The following is a 26,852-nucleotide window of genomic DNA, read 5'->3' as shown; positions in this document are numbered from 1 at the left end:
TTAAAGGAAGAAAAGCTGCAGGAAGCAGATTTAAAGCGAGAGGCCAGAAGGTCCAAAGCGATGGTTGAAGGTCTGTAACTCTTTGCTATGGGCATGTGAAGCAGTGGTGTATCGTTGATGGCTGAGTCGGTGAGAAAGAGTGCATGGAAGAAAGTCTGAATGCATGTGGTGACCTAGGGGAGAGGAACATTGGAAGGAGAGTTTGAAACCCTGGAGGTGGACCCTTGCGGAAAGCATCTGAAAGAAAGCGTTGGTTTGAAACAAGATTCCAAAGGGAGTTCTTGGAGAGTGGAGATTGGAAACCTTCGTGTGAAAGACGGAGTTCAGTGAAACTGGTTGGCTCACGGTGTGACAAGTGCCTGGGGAGTTGATGAGAGATTTGCCTTCTTTTAATTGTTACTTCCGCCTAATATTTCCTTTTACTTCTTACTTCTTCCGGGTGTTATTTGATTTGGCTTGTTCTGGGTGGTTTTCCTTATCATCGGCTCCACACGGTTGTTTGGTTCCAGCTTAATTCTCCTCCAGTGCACCATTAAGCTCTTCTTAACCTCTTTAGCTTTTCTTCTTCTAATCTCCTGCCTGTGCACGTCTTTAAGAAGATACCTCGAGTTACTGCTGCATGTAGCCTCCCTGCTCCCGTTACCCTACCCGCTTGATGAAACCTCATCTTTGGGGAGTCAGGGGCTCTGCCAGCATTGGCCTGAAACAGCAGTTCACTTTGTTGCTGATTTAGATGCCGCCTCTGCTCTTTTTGATTCACTTTTGCTGCTGCTGTCCAAGCTGTCTCTGATGTTTACTGATGCTTTTGAAACTTCACAGGAACCCTCAGAGGAGCTTCAGGCAGAGAACCATCAATCAACTAACTCAGCACAGTCCTCAAAGTGAGCCTTGGGCTGCATGGCTCAGTTACATACTGGCTTCCACCACTACGGTCCCTTTCTGGGTTCCTCTCAGATTCAGTCTGGAAGAATTCCTCCGTGATAAATTACATTCCAGTTATTCTGCAAAAGTATTGGCAATAGTCGTAGACATGCAAGCAAGCCTGTGGGCTACATTGCTCCATCCTATTGTGAGAATGGATGTTATTTTAAAAATATTTTTGGCGGAATATTGTGTAATTCTGTAAAGAAGTCTGGGCGTGCGTGTGTGTGGGTGTCTGTGTGTGATTTATTTAAGCTGGGCAAGAGGTTGATGGGAGTCAGGCTGTCTGGGTGTTTGGAAACACGAAAAGATTAAAGGTGTTAAGTTTGAGGTACAAGTAAATAGGTTAGATCTAACATTTGTATTTTTAGATAAGTTGAAAGGTTATTTGAATTTCAAAAGGGATTCAGAGGTAGAAAGGAAAATGTTTGCATCTTGCAGGAGTCCGTAAGTAAATAGTATCAGGGATATTATATTTTTATTGACCCTAAAGCAAAGACAAGATGGAAACATGAAAGATATTATATTTTCAACTATATAGTTTCAAAAGGGGTGCAAGAACAATGGGACTGAGGTGAAAGGGAAGAAAAGGTATATTAGAGTTACTGTGGGTAGCTGTTGAGGTAGAGAGAGCTATTGAGCTAGATAGCTGTCGAGCCATTAAGCTGCAGATGGCTGGAGGTAGCTGGAGCTGTTTGAGCTGTTGAGAAGTCTTGGGCTGCAGCAAGTAGTTTTATTCTGAAGTGAATTCCATAGCAAAATGGAAGAGGGTACAGGTCGCGTGGTACACCTTTACTGAAGCTACAGCAGTTTGCCTTGTGTGATATTACTGGTTTCCCTATTCAAATAACTATTAGGGAGTGTTGCCTGGAAAGTGTTTACTTGCAGGTTTGACCAAGTAGAGAGTTTTTGGAGGAATGTTTTGTAAGACTAGCCTTAATTGTGTAACTGTATTTTTGTGTGCTTAAGTTTTCTTTCTTTTTGTTAATAAAACTTTTACTTTTATTTTTTTTAAAAACCCAAAAGTGTGACTGGGTCTCTTACTGCTGAGATTGGTACAACTTCTTCTCATTGCTAGAATACAAAAAAAAAGGGTGCTGGCCTGTAAGCCAAGTTTCCCTCTGGAATTTGGTTTGTGCAGCAATTAACGCTGACTGTGGTCATAACCCTATAGTGGGCCAGGGAACATCATTAGAGTAAATGGCTCAGATCTATTTTTTTTACTGACATAGTGAACATACACTTGCATTCATACTCAGTTGTTTTCCTGCACCATTAACAGAGCTGCTTTTGAAAACAAGATTTACGTGGAGAAAGTTGCCAGTAAATACTCTTTCACAAGCTGTGCTTTTTAGTGTGCCTGTGATTATGGATGTCATTTTTCTAAACTGTAATGCAGTTAAAGCAGGATGATAGTGTAGCATGAGCAGATAGTGAGAGCTTTCATCTCTCTTCTGCAGCCTTAGGGATGTGGTGCAGTCCTGTATCCAAAGTATAATTTTCAGCAAATATTTGGACATCACCTGTTATTTTGAGGTGCACAAGTGTACTTTAATAACTCGAGTGAATCAACCATCATCTGTGCATAAAAAGTGAATCTTAGTATTTACAAGTCCAGCAGCATCAATATTCTGCAATTTTCTCCCAAATAACCCAGGTGACATGCATAGAGAGTGTGAAGTAAATTTTTCATGTCGGTTAGAGATCAGGATGGGAAGTTATGTTAAAGGATTCCTCACTTACCAGCGAAGCACGCGGCTGACCCTAATGACCCCCAATGTCCAAAAAGGGGAGAGCAGTGCTCTAACTGCAAGAAGCTGAATCACTTTGGCACGCAGGTGTTTCGCTGGAAAAAAGAAAAGCAAGCCATAAAGATGGTTGCTGCAGAGATGTTGGACAATGAACCTGACAAGTCACTCTACATCCCAGAACAGGTTGGCACCCGCAAATCTCAAGGAAAAAATGCTTTGTGATTATTGGAATGCTGATGACAGAAGGAGAGCATCAAGTTTACTATGAAGGGTCAGTTAGACACTGGTGCAATGTACAATATCATGAGCTTCACAGACCTGTGTGAAGTTACTCAAGATGGTGACCCAAAAATGAAACCATTGAAGGTAAAGTTGAGGCCAAAAGAGGGAACAATTCTCGCCCAAGAGGGCAAACTAAGCTGAGAGCCCAATGCAGAAGATTTGCAGTTCTAAATAATAGACACTAAGCAAAATCCACTCATCACAGCTGAAACAAGTCTGAAGCTTGGACTGGTAATCCTCCATGCACCAGAGGAGATTTGCCATTTTTCACAAGACACCAAGCCATTGACTGCTGAACAAATCCTCAAAAATTACAAAGATGTTTTCGTGGGCCTTGGAAGTCTTCCTGGCGAATATTATCTTGAAGTAGATGAGGGTGTGTGACTATCTCAGCAGCTTCTGAGGAGAATTCCCGCTGCCTTCATGTCCAGTCTGAAAGACAAGGTAGAGGAATTTGAAAAGATGAGAGTAATCAAGAAAGGGATAATTCCTACAGGTTGGATTAGCAGCATGTTAAAAAAAACTGAGAGTGTGCATAGATCCAAAGGACCTCAATAAAGCTTTGAAGAGGTCTCACTATGCCATGCCAACCATTGAAGAAATTTTGCCACAACTTTCCGAGGCAAAGGTCTTTATAATCTTTATATGAGAAGAATGGATACTGGAAAGTGAAGTTGGATGAAAGCAGCAGTTTCCTTACTACGTTCTGGATGCCATTTAGGAGGCACAGATGGTTGTGCAGGCCATTTGGCATTTCTACTGCTCTGGAAGAGTATCAACGCCAACAGCATGAGATAGTCAATAATCTTCCAGGAGCGGAAGCGATCATGAATGATCTGCTGGTCAATTGGTGTGGAGATATGATGGACGAAGCCATTGCAGACCACAATCAGAATCTAGTGAGACTGCTGGAGAGAGTGCACCAGATGAACCTGAAGCTGAATAAGAAGAAACTGCAACTGAAGGTGACTGAAGTCAAGTACATAGGTACTGACAGCAAAAGGAGTTCTCCCTGACCCTGATAAGGTGCAAGCTGTAGCAGAGATGCCGCAACCAACAGATGTGAAGGAGGTGCAACAGTTTGTTGAGTTTGTGAACTACCTAGCAAAGTTCTTGCCCAATTTGTCATCAGGGTGTGAACCTCTATGCAAGCTCACTGCAAATGATGTTCAGTGGTATTGGCACACAGTTTCACTTGCATCAAACAACTATGACTCAATGCCAGTGCTGAGGTTCTAAGGTGTCAACAACAAAATCACCCTGCAGTGCGTGATGCCAGCGAAACAGGACTTGGAGCAACCCTCATGCAGCAAGGACAACCAGTTGCATTTGCATCCAGAGTGTTAACACAAACTGAATGACGCTACGCACAGATTGGGAAAGAGCGCTTGGTTTTTATCTTTGCTTGTGAACATTTTAATCAGTACCTGTTGGGGAATGGAAAGGCTGAGGCAGTGATGGAAATTGCCAAAGGGATAATCAAAAAATCAAGTAAATCCAGCAGAGATGTGCGCAAGGCAATCTTAGGGTGAAGAAACACACCTACAGAAGGCATGAAAATAGTCCAGTCCCATTGACTAATGTCCAAGCTAATCTTCCAACCGCAAAAACACTACTGGAGCCAGAGGTAGTAACAGGAGTGGGTGACAAAATCAAAGGGAAACACCAGAAAACCAAATTTCACTTCAGTAAAACAACCAAATCGTTGCCAGAGCTGAGAGTTGGAGAGGCGGTTGGAGCACAAACATTCAACGCACTCAACAAAAGTCAGCCCACTTGGAAACTTGGGACCTGTGTAGAGAAGTTAGCACCTCGATCATAAACGGTAAAGTGAATGACCAAATATATTGCGGTAACTGCAAATATATATATATACAGCTGGAGAAGCTGCTCCCTTATGGCAGACAGCTGATGAGGAAGATGTCAGTTCACCAATTGAACAAGGAACGAAACAACCATCCATTCCAGAGGTCAACCATTCCCCAACAAAGGCAACAAGATCAACAGAAACAATTACCACAGCAGCAAACACTCAACTCGGCACTGAAATTCCCTGGAGAGGCAGCATCACCCCGGGACCAAGCAGACACCAGACAAACAGCCAATAATAACCCTCACACGTACCATCAGAAGACCTGAACATTTTAAGGATTATGTGTGCAATGTGTGCATAGGGACAGATGAAAGTGAGTCAGACTAGAATCACCAGTTTTCTGTACATGCATGGTGATTTTCTTTGTAGACAACGAATGTGCCTTACTTGCAGCTGCAAATGATAGTATCTGCAGATTGGTATTTTTTATGTAAAGGGAGATGTTTGAAGAAGTGCCTTTGTGCAATGTGGCCTTAGGCTTGCCATAATCATGTGACCTCTGATGCCATCCTTGGTGTAAAAAGAAGTCCATGTCCAAATGCAGCAAGGCTTGGACAATATCCAGGCTTGAGCTGACAAGTGTCAGGCAATGACCATCTCCAACAAGAGAGAATCCAACAATCGCCCCTTGACATTCAATTTAAAATCACTGAATCCCCAATGATCAACATCTTCGGGGTTACCATTGACCAGAAAATGAACTGGACTAGCCACATAAATACTGTGGCTACAAGAGCAGGTCAGAGGCTAGGAATCCTGTGGCGAGTAACTCACATCCTGACTCACCAAAGCCTGTCCACCATCTACAAAGCACAGGTCAGGAATGTGATGGAATACTCTCCACTTGCCTGGATGAGTGCAGCTCCAACAACACTCAAGAAGCTTGACGCCATCCAGGATAAAGCAGACCTCTTGACTGGCACCCCATCCCCAAACATTCACTCCCTCCACCACCGACACACAGTGCCAGCACTGTAGGAACTCAGCAAGGCTCCTTCGACAGAACATCCCAAACCTACAACCACTACCATCTAGAAGGACAAGGGCAGCAGACACGTGGGAACATCACCACCTGGAAGTTCCCCTCCAAGCCACACACCCTCCTGACTTGGGAATATATCATTGTTCCTTCACTGTTGCTAGGTCAAAATCCAGGGGACCTGTAACAGCACTCTGGGTGTACCTACACCACGGGGACTGCAGCAGTTCAAGAAGGCAGCTCACCACCACCTTTTCAAAGGCAGTTAGGAATGGGCAATCAATGCTGGCCTAGCCAGCGACACCCACAGCTCATAAATGAATAAAAAAAAAGGCTTGAGAGCAGAAGCCATTTCATCCACCACTTGGAACAATTATGGATAGGCATTTAGGAGGACTTCCCAGGCTTTCAGATGCAGGGGTGGAGGTGCCAATTCATGAGGCGGAGGATAGAAAGTTGTTCCATTTGTCATTTGAGGTTATCCAAGCCCAAAGGGAAGCTGCCAATGTTGGCACAGATTATGGATCTAATATGCTCCCTCAAATGTCAGGAATACAAGAACGCTGCCTTTAAGGTACTAAAACATCCTGAGGTTTCACCTGTTCTATCATAGATGCATTGCGTTTGCTGTATCTGGTTTTCAGCTGGATGACATTAAGCTGCTGCCAGTCTGCATTTCCTAGGGGCCATCCCAGGCACAGGATTGCCTTAAAATAAACTTGACCTGCATAATGAGGTGCAGTTAGGCGCTGTCCACTGGATATTGATGAGTGCAATGTTGTAGTTCATAAAGGCCGTTCCATTATATCTGGAGGTCTAAATGATTACATGGCCATTCATTTTGCCTCAGACTTTGGGGAACCTGCAAGATGCAAGAATTGCCACGTCCTTAAATTCTACTGTTGCATTTCTCAAGAGAAAGGGACCCAGGTGCTTTTCTTAGTGAACAAACCATCAATGACCTTCTTGGTGCATCTATGCACTGCTGATTTCCTGATTTCAAAGATGTCCAGGCAGCCTGGGAGGAGTTGCAGACGTGTGATAGCCTGGGACGACACAAATCACACCAAACCTACCTTTAGGTTTATGTTGTAAATGCGTTAAAATGATCCAGACAGCCCCTTTATTAAAACTTCAGTCACCACATTTGTAACTATTTTATTATAAATATGGTTATAAATTCATCTTTTTTTATGATTTGATTTTTGTGTTCCAAATTACTCCAAAAACTGAAGCAACTCCAAAGTAATAATGGAACATTCCACAGGATGACAGGATGACATTGTACTCATTCACTATTAAGCAGGATAGTGCCTGGATTTCAACAATAGTATGCACTAACTTACATTAAAATTCAGCAGGAAAAAGCTGTTAACCAGATAATACAGATTCAAATTACAATGTTATTTGTAACACAAAGCAAATCAAACTAGGTTCACTATGTGAACAATTCATATATCCAATTACAGATGAAAATATACAAAATCTTCTGTGCACAGATATGTGTATGCGAAGAGCTAAACAGACAAACCTGCTTAGTATAATCAAAGGTTGCTCTGAGCTGTCACAACACTGAGTAATGTCCCCTGGCATTGCTCATTACACTGAGTAATCTCCTGTGGCATTGCTCCTAGTGATTAGAGGATAAGTTATTTCCTAATAATAGGATGTTATCAACTTAATGCAACCAAGTCAGTGTTGTAGGAAGTAAGCAAGAGACAAGCAAGAAATGTGTGCTAGATGCAAGGTATTTCATCAGTTTCTGATTAGATTTTGGTTCATCCCAAGAGATTCTTTATTCACCTCCTGCTAGTTTTCTCCCATTTTGGTCACTGCTTCTCTAATTCTTAACGTGGTATGGTTCTATTTACACTGGCGATCCTCCAGTACCTGACTGAAGTGAGCATTTTAGCCTGTGTGAATATGAGAGATGGACGACTGTGGGCCTGAGATCCACACACATGCAGTCTCCAGCACTCAAGATCAGTATTGGGAATCCTGACTGAATCCCTTGTTGCAAACCTATTCTGCCTCCATAGCTGAATGCAGTAAATGCATGTTGACATGAAAATCACACCTTTGAAATAATTCAGCTCCTATTTGTCTTGGACTTGATCTATTTATATTTATTATTAAATAAAACTGTCTTCTCTGTTGATCACAGTGTATTACCTGTATAGAACCTGTAGTATTCATCACAATATTCCCAGCTTCTGTACAACATTGGTGCAACAACGTAATATCTATTCAGGGGTCAAATAAAAGTATCTCAAATCCTTCTGATAACTACAAAACATCAATTGGCACCTAACTGGTGCTTATCCTGTGTTAAAAAATCAGAAAATAAAGCCCACAAGACATTAAAAATCGTATATACGTTGTTGAATGAGACAGTGGTGTCAAGCATGTAAGCAAATCAATATCTAATCAACAGTCCAAACATTGATATCATAAGGTTTAAAGGGGCACCATATTTCAGATTATGAGTTGAAATGCTGGATTCTTATCACAGGGCATGAATTAACATTTTAATTTTAACCTCTGCAGATAGTCCTCCAATTTTGCTCTATATGTCCTTCAGATTTTTGATAAGGGATACAGCTGAAGTTCATATCATCTCCTGAGGCTCCTTTAATATTCCCATAGTGTTGAACTGTCCACTTCATCTGCATCTGCCCTAAGTGTGCCTGCTTGGTTTCCTCGTAAATACTTTTTGTTCTTCCCTTTGATAGCCAGTCGACCATGATCTCGGAATTCTAGGTAAAAACCTTCAGGGATGACACTGTCAGTACAGATTGTCCCGGTGCTGGATATGTACCAGAACTTTCCATCAGAGCCTATGAAGAAAGAACGTATGCACTCAGGAATATGAGAGTATAAAGCTAGTGTCCATTAATCAAAAATTTAAAAACAACCACACACAGTCATCCCTTAAGTTTGTGACCAGGCTTAATTTCCTAGTTCATTGGACAACATTACTCTTCATCATGATTTCTTTCCTTAGCAAATTTACTGGTATAGGGATAGTGGCCTCCATTTGTAGCTTAACATTTCTCCAGATTTATTTCCTTTAACTCTTCCTTTTTAACAGCTATCATTCATGCAACTGCTTAGTACCACAGATGCCTACAGTTCTCCAGTCCTTTGCCAGCCAAGCCAGTAGAACCCTTAGCTGATTTTAAAAAAATTAACAATTCTCGGGGTATGGGCATTGTTGACAATTAGGACATCTAGTTGTCTTGAGAATGTGATGGCGGCTCATCACCTTCAATTGTTGCTATGGATGATATATACACGGGACTGGGTAAGGACAGCAGGTTTCCTTCTCTGAAGGCATTACTGAGCCACTTGGAGTTTTGATGATGATCCAACAACTTCATGGTCATTTCTTACTGGTATCAGCTATATTCTTTAAACAAAATTCAAATTCTCAAACTGCCATGATGGGATTTGAACTCACGTTTTCTAGACTATACTGGGTCCAGACAGGCCTCTTGAAGTACTAAGGCTTGCTGTAGCACTCCTAACTGGAACTGCAAATTCTTTATTCTTCTGTCAAACTATCTGCCTCAGATTAAAATTGGAATTTTAATCTATATTAAATATATGTCCTGGCCAAACAGGAATGAAAGTATATATATATATATATATATCTACATCATCCTGGCTACTTTATTAACTTACTACTTTTTTAAAAATGGACCAATGCCTGGACTGATAAAATGGCCACGGGCTGACCACATGCTCATAGTTCTGGAAGATTCTAAGCTGTTCCAATGGTCCAAGGCTACCTCATCATCCTCCTGGAACATGACTTGTATTGTCTAAACATTCCAGCCAAGCCAACACAAAGGATTCATAGATGATAGGTTTGCATCAGCCAACTATGGACAAAGGTAGAGCTATTTTTGACTCCTAATCTCCAATATTGTGCTAATGGCCCCACTGTTACTTGCTCCAAAACACAATGGGCTTCAACCAGGGGCTCGTTAGCTGAATAGCTCAACCTGAAACCACCTGTCACATGACTGAGACTTGAGCTGCCTGAATTCCTTTAAGTCTATAACTTTTGAATTTTATCTTCAGTTGTGGGTTTAACCTCCAAAAGGAACCGGACTCCAGGCTGGCAGCATGCCTTTGACCTCAATCTCTCTCCAAGTCTGATTTCCAGAAAGAAACCTGTATTTCACCCACAAAGTGAACTTAAACCCAGGACACAAGAATACTTTGCTGCACCTTCAATGGACTCAACCTGCAACCAAGTTCCTAGGGCCAAGACCAGGAATTCTGCCAGACAAAGCTACCTAAAAGAACGTTCCTTGATTCTGGACTCTGGACTCATGTGAAACCATAACTCTTATTTTTATCATGGCCTTTGCCCTGAACCTCTTTCTTTCCCTTATTCCTCTTTTATTGTATGAATGTAAAAGAGGTGGATGTTGCAAAACCCCTTCCCGTGGTTTGTGAGCGTGTGTGTGAAATAAACTACCCCTCTTATTTCACCTGATCTCAAGTTTGCTGTGGGGTTATTAATAGAGGATTGGATCACTCCAGAACAGAAGGGTTGAGGAAAACACGCAAACATTTTCAAGGGGGAAGTCAGAAATCAAAGACACCTTTCTGTTTACGGATGGATAGTGATTGGAGAAACCAGGGCTGTTTAAATAAATCCTACTCCTTTCCATAACATATATATATATATTTATATATGTAAATCTATATCTCTATTTTAATTTGGTCTATACAGTTCACATTGGGAAGTGAATATATCCATGAGCCATCAATTACATTAACGATTTCACTGCCATAATTAGGCCATATATTGCTGGATAATATTTTGTAGTACTCGTGGCCAGTGACTTTATTAATTGTTTTATGTTCATTTTTTAAAATATTGTGACCTTTCAGGATTTTGAAAGTTATACAGCCATTCTGAATCACAAAGTAACATGAATGATCTCTGTGCACCCTTGTGTTTAGTAAAGGCAGTGCCCTAATTAATCAAGGGTAGAACAATTCATAAATTGGACAATATGTAATGTGGTTTTATATCATTTGCAGCAACTTATTTCAGTTTCTCATCATCCTCCCAGGATTGGGTTTATAACATCTCTTTTGGATGGGAGGCTGGACTAGGCATGAATTCCCCATGGCTTTGCCAGTGTCATTGTGTATTTAAAATGAATGTGCAAAGCTAAATGATGGCAGAAAGCTTTTCAAATTCTGACAAGGAAGGATTCACATTCATATAGAACCTTATCATGTCCTCAAGATGTTTTGAAGTAATTCCTATACAATTAATTTCTTTTTTGTTCCAAAGTGTAGCCGTAATTATTCTGCAGGTAGAAGTGACAGCCAATTTGTACACAGCAAAGTTTGGCAAACCCAATGAGATATGTGAATAATTGGTCTAAGGATTGCGGGTTGACCAGCACACCAGGAAAACTCCTTGTAATTCATTAAATAGTGCAATTGGATTGTTTATGTCCACGTGAAATGATGAACAGATGGGCATTGATTTTAACCCAACTTGCACAGTGGAAACCAGGTGAGTGGGCAGTTAAAACAGGGCGATTTACCTACCCTCTCATGATGCAATTCTTTTGAATTGTAACCTACAAATGGAGGCCTCATGAAATAATGCAAAAACACCCTGATTACAGTTTAAGTGGAGCCTGAGCAGGAAAGCTGCCACATTGAGTGCTCCTCCAGGCCCCACAAGGAAAGTCATGACCTTCTCTGCCCTAGACTCCCCTCTCTCCCTCCCACGAGACTTGCCAAAACCCCCTCCCTGCCACTTTCCCGGAAGTTGGAAGGTGTTCCTGGGCTTGCTCAATATTTTTCTGCTGGCTGTTGCTCTGCACATCTCCCTGTCCGACATTTGAATGAAGCCTTCCAGTTTGAATTGCCCTGTTCTCTGCAATAGGCCGGTGAGAAACCAACTTGCTCCAAGTTAAAATTCACATCAGGGACTCTGCTTAATGTCTGCTCTAAACCAGCATTTTGGACAGTGCAGCACCCCATCAGTATTGCACTGTTGGCCAGATAATGTACTCAAGTCCTGGACAGGGGTTGGAACCATCAACTTTCTGACTCATGGGTGGAAGTGTGATTTTATCTTGTATGGTAAATATGCACCTCTCCTTTTCCAATGACTCATAATTAGTGGCTCAATCCTCCCTGAGTACATAAGAGGAACCTATCCTTGGTGACAGCACTTCACTGAAGTGACTGTCATCTAGCTATGCCACCTCATAGAGGTCAACCTGCAGACATGAAGATCAGCATTAGAAGTTTACACCACTCAATCCTTTCAATCCATTACTAGTATGGTAACAAATCAGTCAGTTAGCTGTCCACAGATGTAGCAAGTAAGTGATGGAGGTTTACAAGGGTTAAGACATTCATCACTTTCCCTGTGGAAAAGAGAGAAGGCTGGAAAAAAGAAAGGCTTGCATTTATTTAGTTTATTTAGCTCTTTTCACAACTATGGGACAACTCAAAGTGCTTTACAGCCAATGAGGCACTTTTAAATTGTAGTCACTGTTATGATATAGGAGACGCAGCAGCCAATTTGTACACAGCAAACTCCCACAAACAGCAACGTGATAATGACCAGATAATCTGTTTTTTTGATGTTGATTGAGGGATAAATATTGGCTAGGACACTGGGGATAACTCCCCTGCTCTTCTTCAAAATAATGCCAAGGGGTCTTTTCCATCCACCCGAGCAGGCAGATGGGGCCTTGATATAACGTCACATCCAAAAGTCGGGAGAATATTAGAAATGTATTTTGAACCTTTTAAATATACATACATGCAAAATCACCTTAACTTAAAAAGTGCTACATCCCTTTAAATTTGAGGTGTTGGACAGATATTCTGCAATAATTAAGTTCGCTGTTGGTGCAAGACCAAAATGGTGGTGGGTGTTTATGCTAGCTATTTAAATTACCTGTACCCATAAAATAACACACAGTCAGCTCATTGCACTTTTGCTTGCACTGACATCCAGCCAATTCTGGCACAGATTTTTGTCAGAATTGCAATATTATGACTCAAACGTAAAAATGGGAAAGCGCTGTAGTAGTAGGGTTTGGTACCTATAGGGTTAATGTGGGACGGGTACAGTACCGCCTGCACAGTCATGTATGAAGGCACATGACCCAGATCCAGGGATTAATCTAGAGATGGACAGAGATGTGTAAAGACCTAGGATGGATTCAGCTCCACACCTGTACCCTCCATTCTATGCATGTATATAGTTATTAGTTGTTAATACAGACTTGTTGTTAATATACTCAAGACTACAAAGCTTACTTCATGGTGTCTGAAGCAGGATTCTTCAAGCACCATTGGGAAGTCGTATTGAAGCAAATCTCTGTATCTTGACTGCACCAAGCCGTAATGCCAAAGGTTCCTTAAGATTCGCAGTAACAGCTTACATAGTGAAATACCAGTAAAATGCCAGTTTATCTTTGTTTAGGTGAGATGCTGCGAGGCAATGGATGTCATACCCAACAACTTACCTGAGGGCTGATGAAATTCCTCCTAACTATGTTAGCACATTGAAGTATACCATAACTATTGCTCTTGAAGCCAGACCAAAGGGTTGAGAGGCTCCTAGAAAAATGAGTTATCTCAATGCTTTAATACTGAAAAATCTGTAAATGTGACGATCTGTGCAAGTGTTACTTAGAGTCCAGGCTCTCACCTTTAATATGATAGGCTCCATTTTCAAAAATGAGTTGAAAGACATCATAAACTGACCGATTGGCATCGAGAGTGCTTGAGCTTTTGTGGTAACTGACGAAACCATGGTCTCCTCGTAGTACCAGGATAGGCCTATTAATGAGCCTCAATGTAAACTCTTCACCTTCACCTGAAGCAACATCAAGATAGAAACTTTACCTTGATTTTGACCACAGCTTCTGCTGCAATGACATACAATCAATCATTCTGGGAGAAATTATCTTACCCTTTGTCTTTTCATCATACACCAATTTCAGAACCTTAGTAGGAATATAAAGGGTGCCAATTTGTGCTGTTTATTATTAACAGTTGTTTGAAATTCTTCAGTTTAGTATTGCAGCAAAGGTGTTAAAATGATCTCATGTCTTTATTAAAATACCAGGCAAGAAATTCAGATGAAAGCACAAACGTATTTATTACTAACATCGCACAGTACAATTTGAAGCCAAAAGTGTCCAAGCACAAGATTTAGAAAGGACCTTTAATAATCAAAATCTCCCTGAATATATTTTTTTAGTTCCCTTGCAGTGTTTATATTGTATACATTTAATGTGAGTAACTTGTATATCAATGTATTGTACAAAGAACCCAGTTACATTTCTTGCTCCTTTGCTTCTGCATGAACAATTCTAGAGTAAAATGGGATGTGATCAAGTATAAGTCACTTCCTAAAACATTTAGGTTAATGGGATTCTTGTCTTCGTTGTCTTGAATAAGAAATTTAAGGTGATGATTTTGAAACTTAATTAATAGTAAACAGTAACTCACACAAATTTGCTAATTGTGACTGTTAGATGAATAGTTAACAAGTATATGTAGGTTGGATGTGGTCAGTGTACCTTGCTCACAAACCAGGAACCTATTTCTTCCAGATTCCAAGATTGTGAATGGTATGCAGCTTTTTGTTCTTATAACAAGGGATGAGTTCGTGAGTTTGAATTTGATTTGTAATCCTTATTGAAACTCCTCATTAAATCTTGTGCTTTTTATCCCCCTTGAAATTGCAATTATCCAAGTGTGTATTTGCATATTCATGATTTCTTGCCTGTCATTTGAATGATGAAATTAACCTGTTACATGTCATAACCTTTCTAACACTGAAAACAATATCCCTGTTAATGTGAATGGTATAATTCCAGTAGGCGAGGCGGGGAGTTGGAATTGATAGATAGTAGTTATTGAAAATAACACGATTAAACCCATCCCTATAACCCATCTTTTTAAAGCTTCTTTCACTCTGGGTTAACTCACCTGCTGAATCACTCACGGATGCAAGCTGCCCATTTTTCTTTGTACAAATGTATTTGCCATTGTTAGCCTTGATTGCTATTCTTTGTTCACGCCATTCGATTTCAAACATACAGTTGGCATCTCTGGATTAGAAAGAGGAAAAATCGGTTCAGAAAACTGGTTATTTTCCCAACTGTCATCTCTCACCAGTTCCCATCCAGGCAATTGCCTTAAACCTGGACACTGAAGCTGCAATATGCTCCACTTCTGTGTACAAACAGATACTTGGTAGTACTGATCTTTAATATTGCTGAGAAGAGAGACATGTCGCCGAATCTGTTCATCTTGCACTCATCAGGACAACTGCAAGATTTCCAAATTTCAAACAATCAGAACAATTTATACTGTAGGAGAGAAGGGTACTGATTGGTTGGCAGTTGACACCGTTTGGCCGAGGCTTTGCCATAGAGAAAACAACCGGGAGCTATAGGCTCCTCAAGCTTCCAGGTAATTCAAAAAAAGGTGCACGGCTTGAACATGTTCCTTTTGTTTACTGAGAACGGGTCCTTATGTGTGTGATGTATGTTACTTCTGTCTATTCGATTTGTGTGTGTGTTGATAGTGTTCAGTACCATTAGATGAGGTATAGGTTACATATTTCACTTTGTTACCAGTTCAGTTTACAGTTGTACATAAGGTTACACATGTCATAAACGTAACACAATCAAAATCGAGTGACATGATCCTGGTGAAGTAATGGGAATGGTAATAGCATGATATTGATGAGCTGTCAGGATTGATTTCTCCAACTCTCTCCATACCAGCCTTGCTTCCTGTGCCCTTCATAAACCAAAGCTACGCCAGGATTCCATGGCCCACATCCTCTACTGTGCAGACTCCTGCATATTATGTGCCCATTTTTTGCTGAGCTCTATCTATATTCCAGTAAAGGCACCTCTAAATCCCCATCCTGACTCCACTGGATCAGAGTTAAGCTTCTTCAGCTATGTGACTCCGCTTGCACTCCCCTCCTGTAACTCTAGATGATTGCTTGTTCCCCTCTTTATCTGCTCCGTCTGTGGAGGTTGATCATTTAATCACTACAGTCCTGCCCTCTTGAAACATCTCCCTCAGCCATTTGGACTTTTGTCCTGATTTCAAACACCTCCTAAAAATGAAGTTCATTGATCATATGGCAGATTAATACAAGCTGTGGTAACAGTAGGGGCAATTTTAATGTTGGTGAGTGCTTGGGATTGGGTGTGAGTGTGGGTGGGGGTGGGGGTGCAGTTTAAATAAAAAGTTCCGAGTGTGTCAGAAAGCCCACTCCAACCTGTTGACTTCCAGGTTTTAGCAAAGTGGGACAAGGGACAGGCAACCTGCTACTAGGAGGTGAGTTGGTATTTTAAATATGTTAATGAAGCAAGGCAAGGGAGGCTTTGCGGAGGAGGTATGTTGGAGCACTGCTTGTGAACCAGGAGGAGCGGGAGTGCCCCCTCCCAGGGTAGACCCCCAGGGTAGGGTTAGCTCTTTCGCCTCAATTGGACCCCTCCCCCAGAGCAGATCACCCAGTGGGAACCTGTCAGGGCCAAAAGTCTCCCAAAAAGGGGTTATTTTAAATATATGGCTGAGGTGACATGTGTTGGCTGTTTTTAGGATGGAAGGTATTTGTTAGGTGTTCAGCATGCTGCATACAGTTTCAGTGTTCTGAAATTTCAATTATTACTAATCGGTCTCTGGTGGCAGTGCTCACTGGGATCAGTTAAAGCTCCAGTGACGACACCGAGTGTTGAAATTCCACAACATGCAAGGGAATTCAGGCTTCCCAGTTACAGAACCGGTTCCAGTAAATATCCCGGCCAGTGTTTCTGAGCAGAAAACTACTGACTTGGCTTTGAGAGTCTGTATTTGGGCTGATAAGTGAATGGCTGGTATGTATGTCGGGACAGATACCATCAACGGGCTTTGTTAGCTAACTTAGCAGTAAAATGGTGACCAGTCCAGCTTTATAATCATTTCCACTATGGAAAAGCTGTGTTTTGAATGATTAGGGTAACTTGCATTTCAGAAGCAGTAGATTGGATCCCCCCATGAGTCACCAATGTCCAGAAGTTCCCTGTATGTGTCCGTAAGATGCATTTCTTAGTTTCTTTGTCAATTTCCATTTGAAATGTTTCCTGATCTGTTTCTTCATCCTGATTGGCTGAGATATTCATACCTGACCAAAAAAAAGAGAACAATGGGATTAAAATAATGATCGGGTCAGAAACTTGCAAAATTTACTTCTGAAAAAATGTCTAACTTTTCTCTGGGCATCAATGCGGTCCCAGCTATTCAGTGTTGTGTGATCATATCTAACAAGAGGCAATTAGTATAGATACATTTAAGGAGAAACTAGGTAGATACATGAGGGAGGAAGGTGTAAAAGAGTATGTTGAAAGGGCAAGTTAAAGTAAGGTGGGAGGAGGCTCATTTGGAGCATAAACACTGGCAAAAGCCTGTAGCTTCAAATAATTTGTTCCTGTGCTATAAAGTTCTACGTAAAAGATCCAATAATTGATTCTCAAAACATTTTTATTTGCATTCTTCGAAGTGACAGTAGCAGTGACAGGCTTGAAAATACAAACCCTAGCTCATGAATTACAAATATATGCTTTCTCTCCTTTTTGTATCCTCCCTTGGTAAGCCGCACCCTCCTTAGCTCTCAGATATCTTCAAACAGCCAGGTGGAAGGGTCAGCCTAGAGGCCAATTTTCACACTAATGGCCGTCAGTGCCATTCAGTGATTGTTCATTGTAGTAATAAAGGGTTAACAGATGGGATGTGCTCATGTATGACGTATATGATGATGTTTGGCTGACATGAGTCATTCATGTGTTGCACTCGAGAGAGAGGGAGGTTGGAACACCTTGCTCAGGAGCAACATGCCTACTCTGTAACCTGTTTAATTTTGCTGAAAATAGAGACATGTTGAAGCTTTTCATCTTGTACTCATCAGGCCAATTCACAAAGATACCAATATAAGGGGACAACAACAATTTATACTGTACGAGAAAAGAGTGCTGATTGGTTGCCAAGCGGAGTCAGATTGATAGAGGCATTGCCATGAAGAATGCACCAGTGATGGTGACAGACAGTTAACTGACAAGCATTATTTGAAATTTAAACATGATAGCTTGACCCTGATTGGTCAAGGCATTGCCCTGAGGAATGACTCAGTGAATGGCTGTCACTTATTTTGTTTAGCTGAAACAGGTGCTATGTGTATACATGTTCTTTCTGTCTGCAAAGAACAGCGCCCTATGTATTAATATCAGTCACTATCACTGGTGCATTCGCCATGGCAATGCCTTTACCAATCAGAGTCCACTTGCCAACCAATCAGCACTCTCTTCTCATCCAGTATAAATTGTTGTTTTCTTCTTACATTGGTATTCTTGTGAAGTGTCCTGATGGGTGCAAGATGAAAAGCTTCGACATGTCCCTTTTTTCAGCAATACTCAAGTTCTGTATTACCAAATGACTATTTGTAACCTGTTTAGATGTAGTACTGTTAAACAAGTGTTAGGCAAGTACCAGAGTATAACTGCAGTCTGTCCAGTAATCAAATACCATCCCTACAGTCCACAGATAAGAAGGGCCATTTCAGAACATTCATTACTAGAAAATAGGCTTCTGAGAGAACTGGGTTCTGACTGTTTCCCTTTGTATCAGATTAACATTAGGAATTCCATGGCATTGTTACAACAAAAGGCCAGGTAAGGAAGACAAATCTGTATCTGAATTCTGAGATTGAGAAATAGTGTGGCACTAACTCCCTTCATCGCCACCCCCCACTGCCCCTGCCACACACATACACAAAAGGGGTTCATTTTAAATCTATGGCTGAGGTGACATTTGTAGGTTGTTTTTATGATGCGAGTTATTTGTTTCAACATGCTGAATGCAGTTTCAGTTTTCCGAAAGAAAAAACAAAAGATTTTCAAATATTAATAATCGATCTCCCTTGACAGTGCTCACTGGGGTCAGGATTCAGAGCAGTTTACAGGGACTGGATTTCATGGGGGAGGGGTGGGCTGTATTGCTCGCCATTGCAAGTAGTGCTAGCAACCGATGCATCTAAGAATGCCCGTCCAAAAGCCATAATGCGCTGCTGGGTGGGCTATGGCAAAGGGTTGGACTTCTGTCCCTCAGTGGGAGGAAGACCCGCCCTTGAGAGCTGCTGGACAATCTGATTGGCCGGCAGCTCTAGCAGTCCCAGTAGTACTGCAACAGAGTAGTAGCCACCGCTGGGACTGCAAGCAGGCCCACGTAGAACTTCCATGGATCCCGGGACAAGGTAAGTTCCATGCTTTTAGGGCTGGGAGGGATCAGACAGTCTAGGGAGATGTTTTTGACGGTGGGGGGGGTGGCAGGTTCAGGGGCCAGGCAGAGAGGAACAAAATGGGGGGTTAATATCTTGGGAGGGATAACCCCAACGCGCACAGGGCACCCCACCTCCCCCCGCTGATGTTCCTCCTCCTTCCTTCACAACTTTTTAACCACGCGTTTTAAAAAACGACCTGCCCAATCTCGCCCGCCTGCCCACGTCAACCATATTATGATGGGTCAGTGAAATATTCGGGCCAATTGGCTTCATAACAAGCTCGATTGACTATTAATTATTTATTTAAAAATGGTGGGTGGGCTGCCAATATCAGCCCCTGCCCAACTACCATATTATGGGGGTACAGCTTGGGGCTGGGCAGAAGGTTTGTCCTTCCAGATGGTAGCGCTTGTGAGTTTCGGAGGTACTGTCGAAGGAGCTTTGGTGAGTTCCTGCAGTGCATTTTGTAGATGGTACACACTGCTGCTACTGTGCGTCGGTGATGGAGGGGGTGAATGTTTGTGGATGGGGTGCCAATCAAGCGATCTGCTTTGACCTGGATGGTGTCAAGTTTCTTGAGTGTTGCTGGAGTTGCACTCATCCAGGCAAGTGGAGAGTATTCCATCACACTCCTGATCTGTTTTGTAGATGGTGGACAGGTTTTGGGGAGTTAGGAGGTGAGTTACTTGCTGCAGGATTCCTAGCCTCTGACCTGTTCTTGTAGCCACAGTATTTATATGGCTGGTCCAGTTCAGTTTCTGTGCCTTATTGAGTGGTTTTGAAGCTGAGGGTCTGGAGACACTTTCCAAGGAGTCCACAAAATAATGTAAATGAGCCCAGATGCTACAATGGTGCAAGTTGGATGCACGCTATTGGCCATTATTTTGATTTCCTTTATCTGTTAACATAGCACAGCTGAGAGTTCACATGTTGGGAAGTTTGGTATCAGCCCTAGGGGCCTGGTGCACTCGTACAGTGAGACACGGGAACAAGGCATCCCTGGGAAAGGACAAGTAACCGGATTAGCAGGGCCTCAAACTAACTAAGAATCCTGAGAGAGATATCGAGAGGCACCCGGGACACCAGGAATGGATTCACAGTGCTGGGGCTGGGTAAGGATAGAAAGGAACCACCATTACAGTTTTGTTCAGGGGTCTGGAGTGGTGATCAGGCCAAGATTCATTCACTGGATACGCTTTTGGGAAAACTTCTGGCCTGCTCCCTCATGACTACATTTTCTGACTCTCCTTCCAATGAAACCCTAGTGATTGTTGATGTTGTCAGCTGTTACATAGTATTGTCCTTGTCCCCACCAAACTGTGCATAGTCTATTGCCCCAACTGTTCCCCCAAGGCACACCCACCTTTGCAGCCCCAAGTCAGAATGTTGTAGATGCAAACCCACCTTGCCATCCAGTGCCGAATATAACCTGATCATCCCAAGCAATATCAATATCTACAATTAAACTTTCCCACTGTTCCACTATCATCCTGGAGGGCAAAGACAATCCCAAACTCCCTTTTTTCAGTGGAAAACTGTCTTCTCCAACTCCTTTCCCTCAATGCCTCCGCTTTCAGCTCCAACATGAAAAATGAGAAACCCTACAGACATTTTCATTTAAAGAATTGAGATTATCAGCATAGCTGAGTTAACCATCCCCTCCCGTCCTCATGTATCCAGCACATCTCTAGCATGGGCATTTCTTCCCACCCTTGTATAGTCACATCTGAAGAATCATTATGGTCCCATTCCTGGGGCCTATGTCATGGATGAGGCAACGCATACACTGATTGAGCATTGGATGACTGAATTCATCGCTTCCGGCCATCACGAAGAACTCTGTCCTTTTAGCAATGATTCTTTCTGCCTCCCCAACTGGTCAATGAGGCTGTACCAGAGAGTGTGTAACTCCATCTTGGTATCTTGCTGGACCAGAGCTCAGCTTCAAATCAACATCTTAGCGTCCCACCAAGAGTGTTTACTTCTACCTCCGTAACAATAACGGTAGAAAATCATAGAGGAGGTATGGCAGGAATTTCTTGATTTCACTCTTGATGGCTGAAGGTCCATGCCAGGAATACATGTCAGGAATATCAAAATTGTTAATATTTATTTTGATACAGAAATATCAACACACGCATCAAAGATTAAATAATGAAATGATTTTTGTTGTACCCTTTGTCACAACAAACTTATCTATTTCTACCTGAAGGTCTGGGTTACAGGCTCAAGAGCAGAGCAATTTGGCCCAACAATGGTTGAGTAGAATACACTTTGGATGAGGTTTCAATCGGTGATATATTGTGACTCCTTCAACCTGTTCAACGTACATTGGGAAAAGTGTTAACCGCAACTCATCTGCTTTTGAAGCTGTGATTTGTTGTACTGCCTGCGCTCATCAGTTCAACACATTACTGAAGGCATCGGGCTGGATTTTCAGCTCAGCGAGCGGGTGCGCGCCCGACACACACAAAGCGTGAAATAGTGTGCGATGACATCAGGCGACCATCCTGACGTCATCACGCACTCGCCCGATATTTCGGTCGGCAGGTGCGCACGGGAGTAGGCAGCGTGCCCACCAACAATTAAGAGGGCTACTAAGCCCATTAATCAATTATTAAAGAGAATTTTTCCCTGCCCGTCCAACCTTATGGTTGGCGGGCGGGCAAAGAGGCCAAGTAGCCTTTGGATTTTTGAGGAAACCTCTTCCATGGGCAGGATGAGGTTTCCAATGTTAATTAAAAATAAAATAAAAATGCTTAAAACTCATTTTGACCATGTCCCTGCTCATGGGGCAGAGTCACATGAGGGGATATGTTTACCTTAATTTTAAAATTTTTACTTTTAATGTTAGAAATCTTCAGCTCCCTGAGGCAGCTCTGTGCCTTCAGGGAGCTTTCACTGCTTGCTTCCCCCGTGCCTGAGCTGACTTCTGCGATCGCCCTCCTCCCACACCCCCCTCCCAAGGCAGCGCTGAGCGTTTCAGCGTGTGATTCACGCTGGCCGGCCATTAATTGGGGCCGTCAGGGCCTGATCGCGGACAGCGGACCTTGGCGCAGCCCTCCCGGGCCTGCCCGACGAGGGGAAAATCCTCCTCATTATCTTAGATTGCGATAACTGGGAGCAAAGAAAATCGTCAAATCTGATGATTTCGGATGTACCGAAAGAGATTGTTAATTCGCGGGAACTGGGTGAAACTTTTTGCAGAGAAATATTTATTTTAAAAAGAAACACAGAGGAGTAGAAAATCACCTTGGATTTTAGCATAAAACAAACAGTATCAGATTGGCCACCCATTATACTGTGCACCAGGGATTTAAATGCATCAACTTCACTGGAACTGAATATTGACCGAAGAGTGTGAGTGGGTGATGTGATACTGCTCCTCTACACCAGCGCTGGCTCAGTTGTAGCACTGTTATCTCTGAGTCAGAAGGTTGTAGGTACAAGTCCTACTCCGCAGACTTCTGTATCAGCAGAATCCAGTTGAGGGGTCGGGGACCTTGGCTGCTGGCTGGAGAGCCGGTGAGAGACCTGTGCTGCCTCTTTTCAGGAAGGCCCGCTTAACCACAAGCCAGTCAGGCAGTGGCGAGGCCAACTGTGGGCCTTCCCCTGGAAACAAGACCTCCAGGGCGGAAGTCTCGCCTACCAAGAGCTGCTGGCCAATCAGAGGCTAGCAGCTCTTGTGCTCATCAGCGCACAGGGGAGGTAGTGGCTGCTGCAGGAAAGACACCTACTCGAGTCCAAGGATCGCGGTGCGACTCCAGGCCACAGGTAAGTAATGTTTTGGCGTGGCGGAGTTGGTTTCATAGGGTGGGGGTTGCTGAGAGTGGGGTATATTTTGGGTCGGCAGAAAGGGCAGGAGCATGCCTCTCAACTGCCCCCAACCCCACCCACCCTACCACTTCCCAATGTTGAGTCCCAATGCTGGGTGCCTTTGATCGAGGGACTCCCCCCACCTCCCCTTGGAGGTGACAGTTTTACCCGTTGTGCACGCCGCATGGTGGCAGGCCCATCTGCAGCTGGCTTAATACCAGCAGTGGTGGAATGTGGCTCTCAAATGGTCATTAATCGGCCACATAAGGGCCTCAATAAGTGGTGGGGCGGGAAAGTTGACCATGTGTCTTCCCACCCAGCACTTAATTCTGGTGGAGGCGGGGAGGAAGCAGGGTTCTGGTACACCACCGTCCCACCAGTACATGCCCTTCCTGCCTCCAAGCTCGCCACCAGCGAGAGCACAAAATTCCACTCATATTCTAGACTGACACAGCAGCACTGAAGGAGTGCCAGCATTGTTGGCGGTGCTGTCTTTGAGATACTGTGCAATGTTAAACCGGAGCCCTCCCATGCGGATATAAAACTTCCCGTTTGAAGAAGAGGCAGTTTCCTGGTCAACATCACGAAAATAGATTCTCTGCTCATTATTTCATTGCTGCCTGTGGAACTTTCCGTTGTACAAATTGACTGGCACATTCCTCTACATCCCAACAGTGGCTACACTTCAAAAGTCCTTCATTAACTGTGAAGTGCTTTGGAAAGTCATGAGGACATGAAAGTATGGTTGCCAGCTGTGACTAAATGTATTCCTGGGGGTTTTATCACATGACTTGACCCCACAATCCAGCCATTCATTGATCAACACATCCAAAGAAGAGTCATACGGACTCGAAATGCTAACTTTGTTTCTCTCTCCGGAGATGCTGCTGTATGTGCTGAGTTTTTCCAGCATTTTCTGTTTTTACATTCTTCCTTCTGATACACTGCCTTCCCACTCCAATTGGAAAGCCAAAAAGACTCATTACCCAATTGGATGATGCTTGACTGTCAGCCAAACAGCCTTTTGTTCTCTATTTTCAATATTTTTATATCTGATAAAGAGAAATGTTCAAAGAAAAACAATCTTTTTCAATGTCCTGATGATTTTTCTCCAAAGGTTGCACATGGCAGTGTCCCGGAGTTTGAGCTTCAATTCCTGGAGAATCTAGGCCAATCTTGGAGGGTTGGCAACCCTACATGAAAGGCACATGATTCCCAATTTATCCCGTGACCTCTGCTGGAAGTAAGTGTGGGTGTTTGTGTGTTTGTGTCTGAGTGTGTGTGTGTGTGTGTGTTTGTGTCTGGGTGTACATGTAGAAGACCACAGCCATTTTCCCTTGTGGTTGAATGCTTTGCATGAGTACTTGCCACCCGGGTGAGGTACTAGATGTCAAGAACTGTCTATGGAGCTGTAACCTGACAGTGAGTCAACACCTTCAGGACTCCAGGGCTGGAATTTTATGGACCCGTCGCGGCAGGGACCGAGCCGTAAAATGCGACTTTGGCAGGACCGTCAAATCCGGCTGGCATAAAATTCCGCCGCGGGTAGGAACGGAAGAGAGTTTGGGGGAGGAAATCAAAGATTGTTTTTAAAACAATGAACGAACTCGGGGCAGACGGCAATCCGGCCAACTCCCACTGCACACATTGTAAATTTCCCTCCAAGGCCTTAACACTATGTCTGCCTAGTTTGGAAAACTCTCTTTTTGCACCCTGCCTTGAACCTTCTTCCTAACCAATCCCAAAAGAACACTTATTGTCGGTGCAGGTATCTGCGGCCCCTTCACTGTACCATCCCAACTCAGTATAACGTGCAAGGGCGAAAACAAGTGATTTGTTGTGTATTTAAGAAGAACGGTGGCAAAAGGAAATGGAGCCCAGTGTAAAAAAGGAGCGCCACATTCTGATTTTGGTTCTAATCTATCTCAGTGGAGATTAAATTCAGAGTTCCAGCAATTTACAATTCAAAATCATTTAAGAAAATATATATCATTGTGCATTGTATCATTATATTTTTAGTAAACTGGTACCTTAAAGCACAATAAAGTATTGTGAAAATGGCAGGCCAGTGCTAATAATAATTACTAATGGTTTCCTTGCTCTTTCCTCAAATGTAGTTTGTTGGAAATTGAATCATGGAAAACAATGAAAGGAACCAGTCTGATAAACAGTTGTTCCGGGGGAAGATTAATTGTTGTTGCTCCGATCGTTCCTTTACGTAATTCATAAAGCAGTGAAACAACTGACTGAATAGAGCTGGGCCATAACTAACTGAAAATATCAGCTTTCAGCTGGTTGTCGAGTTCATGATAAGGAAACTTTGTGGTGATAATTTTATGAGATTGCATTGCCTCTGGGAGGTTTTGCTTGGTGGTAGTGCTAACTCAAGATTGGTGCATGATTATTCAATTTACTGTTTGCAGTGCATGCTTGAATTGCCCGCCTATGACAGCAGTGCAGACTTGTAAAATTGCCCCCTAGATTTGATTGCGATGCACATACAAAACCGTATGAAATTTGTTGTTCCGTGCCATTTCCCTGAGATTTATTTTAATCAGAGGACTTGTGCACTCTTTAATGTTAGCTATTCTGTCCCCACCCCACCACAGTGATTGTCCTACTGCAGTATCATTGCAATTTTCTTCTGTTCAGTGACAGCCTCCCTCTGCTGAGCATGGATGCTGCTGGAACCCACCTTGCCTTTTTACTAAGGCCTGACCCAGTAAAATTGGTCAGAATCGGGATCTGGGCGGTGGAGAAATCACGCATTGATCTTCTCCCAGAGGGGGACTGGACTGGAGAAAAATCCAACCTACCTTCTCTTTAATTCAGCTGTGGCTCAGTTGGTATCACACATACCTTATGAATCAGAAGGTTGTGGGTTCAAGTCCCATTACTTGAGCATAGCAAACTAGGCTGACGCTCCAGTGCAGTATTGAAGGGAGTGCTGCACTGTCAGAAGTGTTGTCATTTGGATGAAATGTCAAAGCAAGGCCCTGTCTGCTCTTGCAAGTGGTTGTAAAAAATTCCACAGCACTACCTTGAAGAAGAGCAGGAGCATTATCCCCGGTGTCCTGGCCAACGTTTATCACTCAGTCAACATCACAAAAACAGATTATCTGGTCATTATCACGTTGCTGTTTGTGGGAGTTTACTGCATGCAAATTGGCTGTCACTTTTCCAGCATTGACATTTCAAAATCACTTCACTGACTCTAAAGCACTTTGGGTTGGCTAGAGGTTGTGAAAGGCATTATATAAGTGCAAATCTTTTCTCAATTTGGGACCTGACAGAATTGTAAGCAAACCCATTTTTTAATTTTGCTTGGTAGATTCCAAGCACTTCTCACCATTAAATATCTGCTTCAAATTCACTGCTCAGTACTTTCCATTTAAATTCTCTGGTGTCTTATTTTAGAGTAATAACCTGAATTTATTTTATTCACACAAGTCTTTGAGTATAGTACAATAATGACGGTTGGTTCTGATAGATTCAGCGGTCATTTTTCTTTTGCCAATCTTTTAAGGGTTAAGCAGAGATGGGGTGAATAGTTTATGAGGTAAAGAGTTGTTAATCCTTGCATTAATACTATTAGCAGGGAGTCGTCTCATTCTTTTAACATATGCGTGCTAATGTTTATAAGCCCATTACCTTCAGACAGAATCTGATGTGCAATGCAAAAATTATAATCATCTTCGTCATGGGAATAGATTATCCACTTTCTTAAAGGAGGCACAATGGAAATAGTTGGCCTATAAATCAGTGTATCGCTGGAAAGCCTTTTAGGCTGGAAATCTCACAAATAATCACAGACTAGCTAATCTGAAAGCTAATTTCCTCATCTGCCACACACCGGGAAAACCCACTGCACACTTGCGATGA

The 26,852-nt window shown here is 42.7% G+C and overlaps 1 protein-coding gene across 1 annotated transcript in view; it reads right to left on the bottom strand.

Moving 5' to 3' along the window:
* Window positions 1-6,934: 6,934 nt before the first annotated feature.
* fscn2b (fascin actin-bundling protein 2b, retinal) overlaps window positions 6,935-26,852 on the bottom strand; it is a 70,882-nt gene continuing 50,964 nt past the window's right edge. The window contains exons 7-10 of the mRNA XM_078571022.1: window positions 16,850-17,006; window positions 14,810-14,931; window positions 13,521-13,688; window positions 6,935-8,643 (exon numbers count right to left, since the gene is read on the bottom strand). Coding sequence (XP_078427148.1) covers window positions 8,438-8,643; window positions 13,521-13,688; window positions 14,810-14,931; window positions 16,850-17,006 — 653 coding nt within the window. The 3' untranslated portion in view covers window positions 6,935-8,437. The remainder of the gene's footprint in view (window positions 8,644-13,520; window positions 13,689-14,809; window positions 14,932-16,849; window positions 17,007-26,852) is intronic.

The sequence above is a fragment of the Cetorhinus maximus genome, chromosome 24, assembly GCF_964194155.1.
Source record: "Cetorhinus maximus chromosome 24, sCetMax3.hap1.1, whole genome shotgun sequence".
NCBI classification, from domain to species: domain Eukaryota; kingdom Metazoa; phylum Chordata; class Chondrichthyes; order Lamniformes; family Cetorhinidae; genus Cetorhinus; species Cetorhinus maximus.
This window is presented reverse-complemented; position numbering and strand designations above follow the sequence as displayed.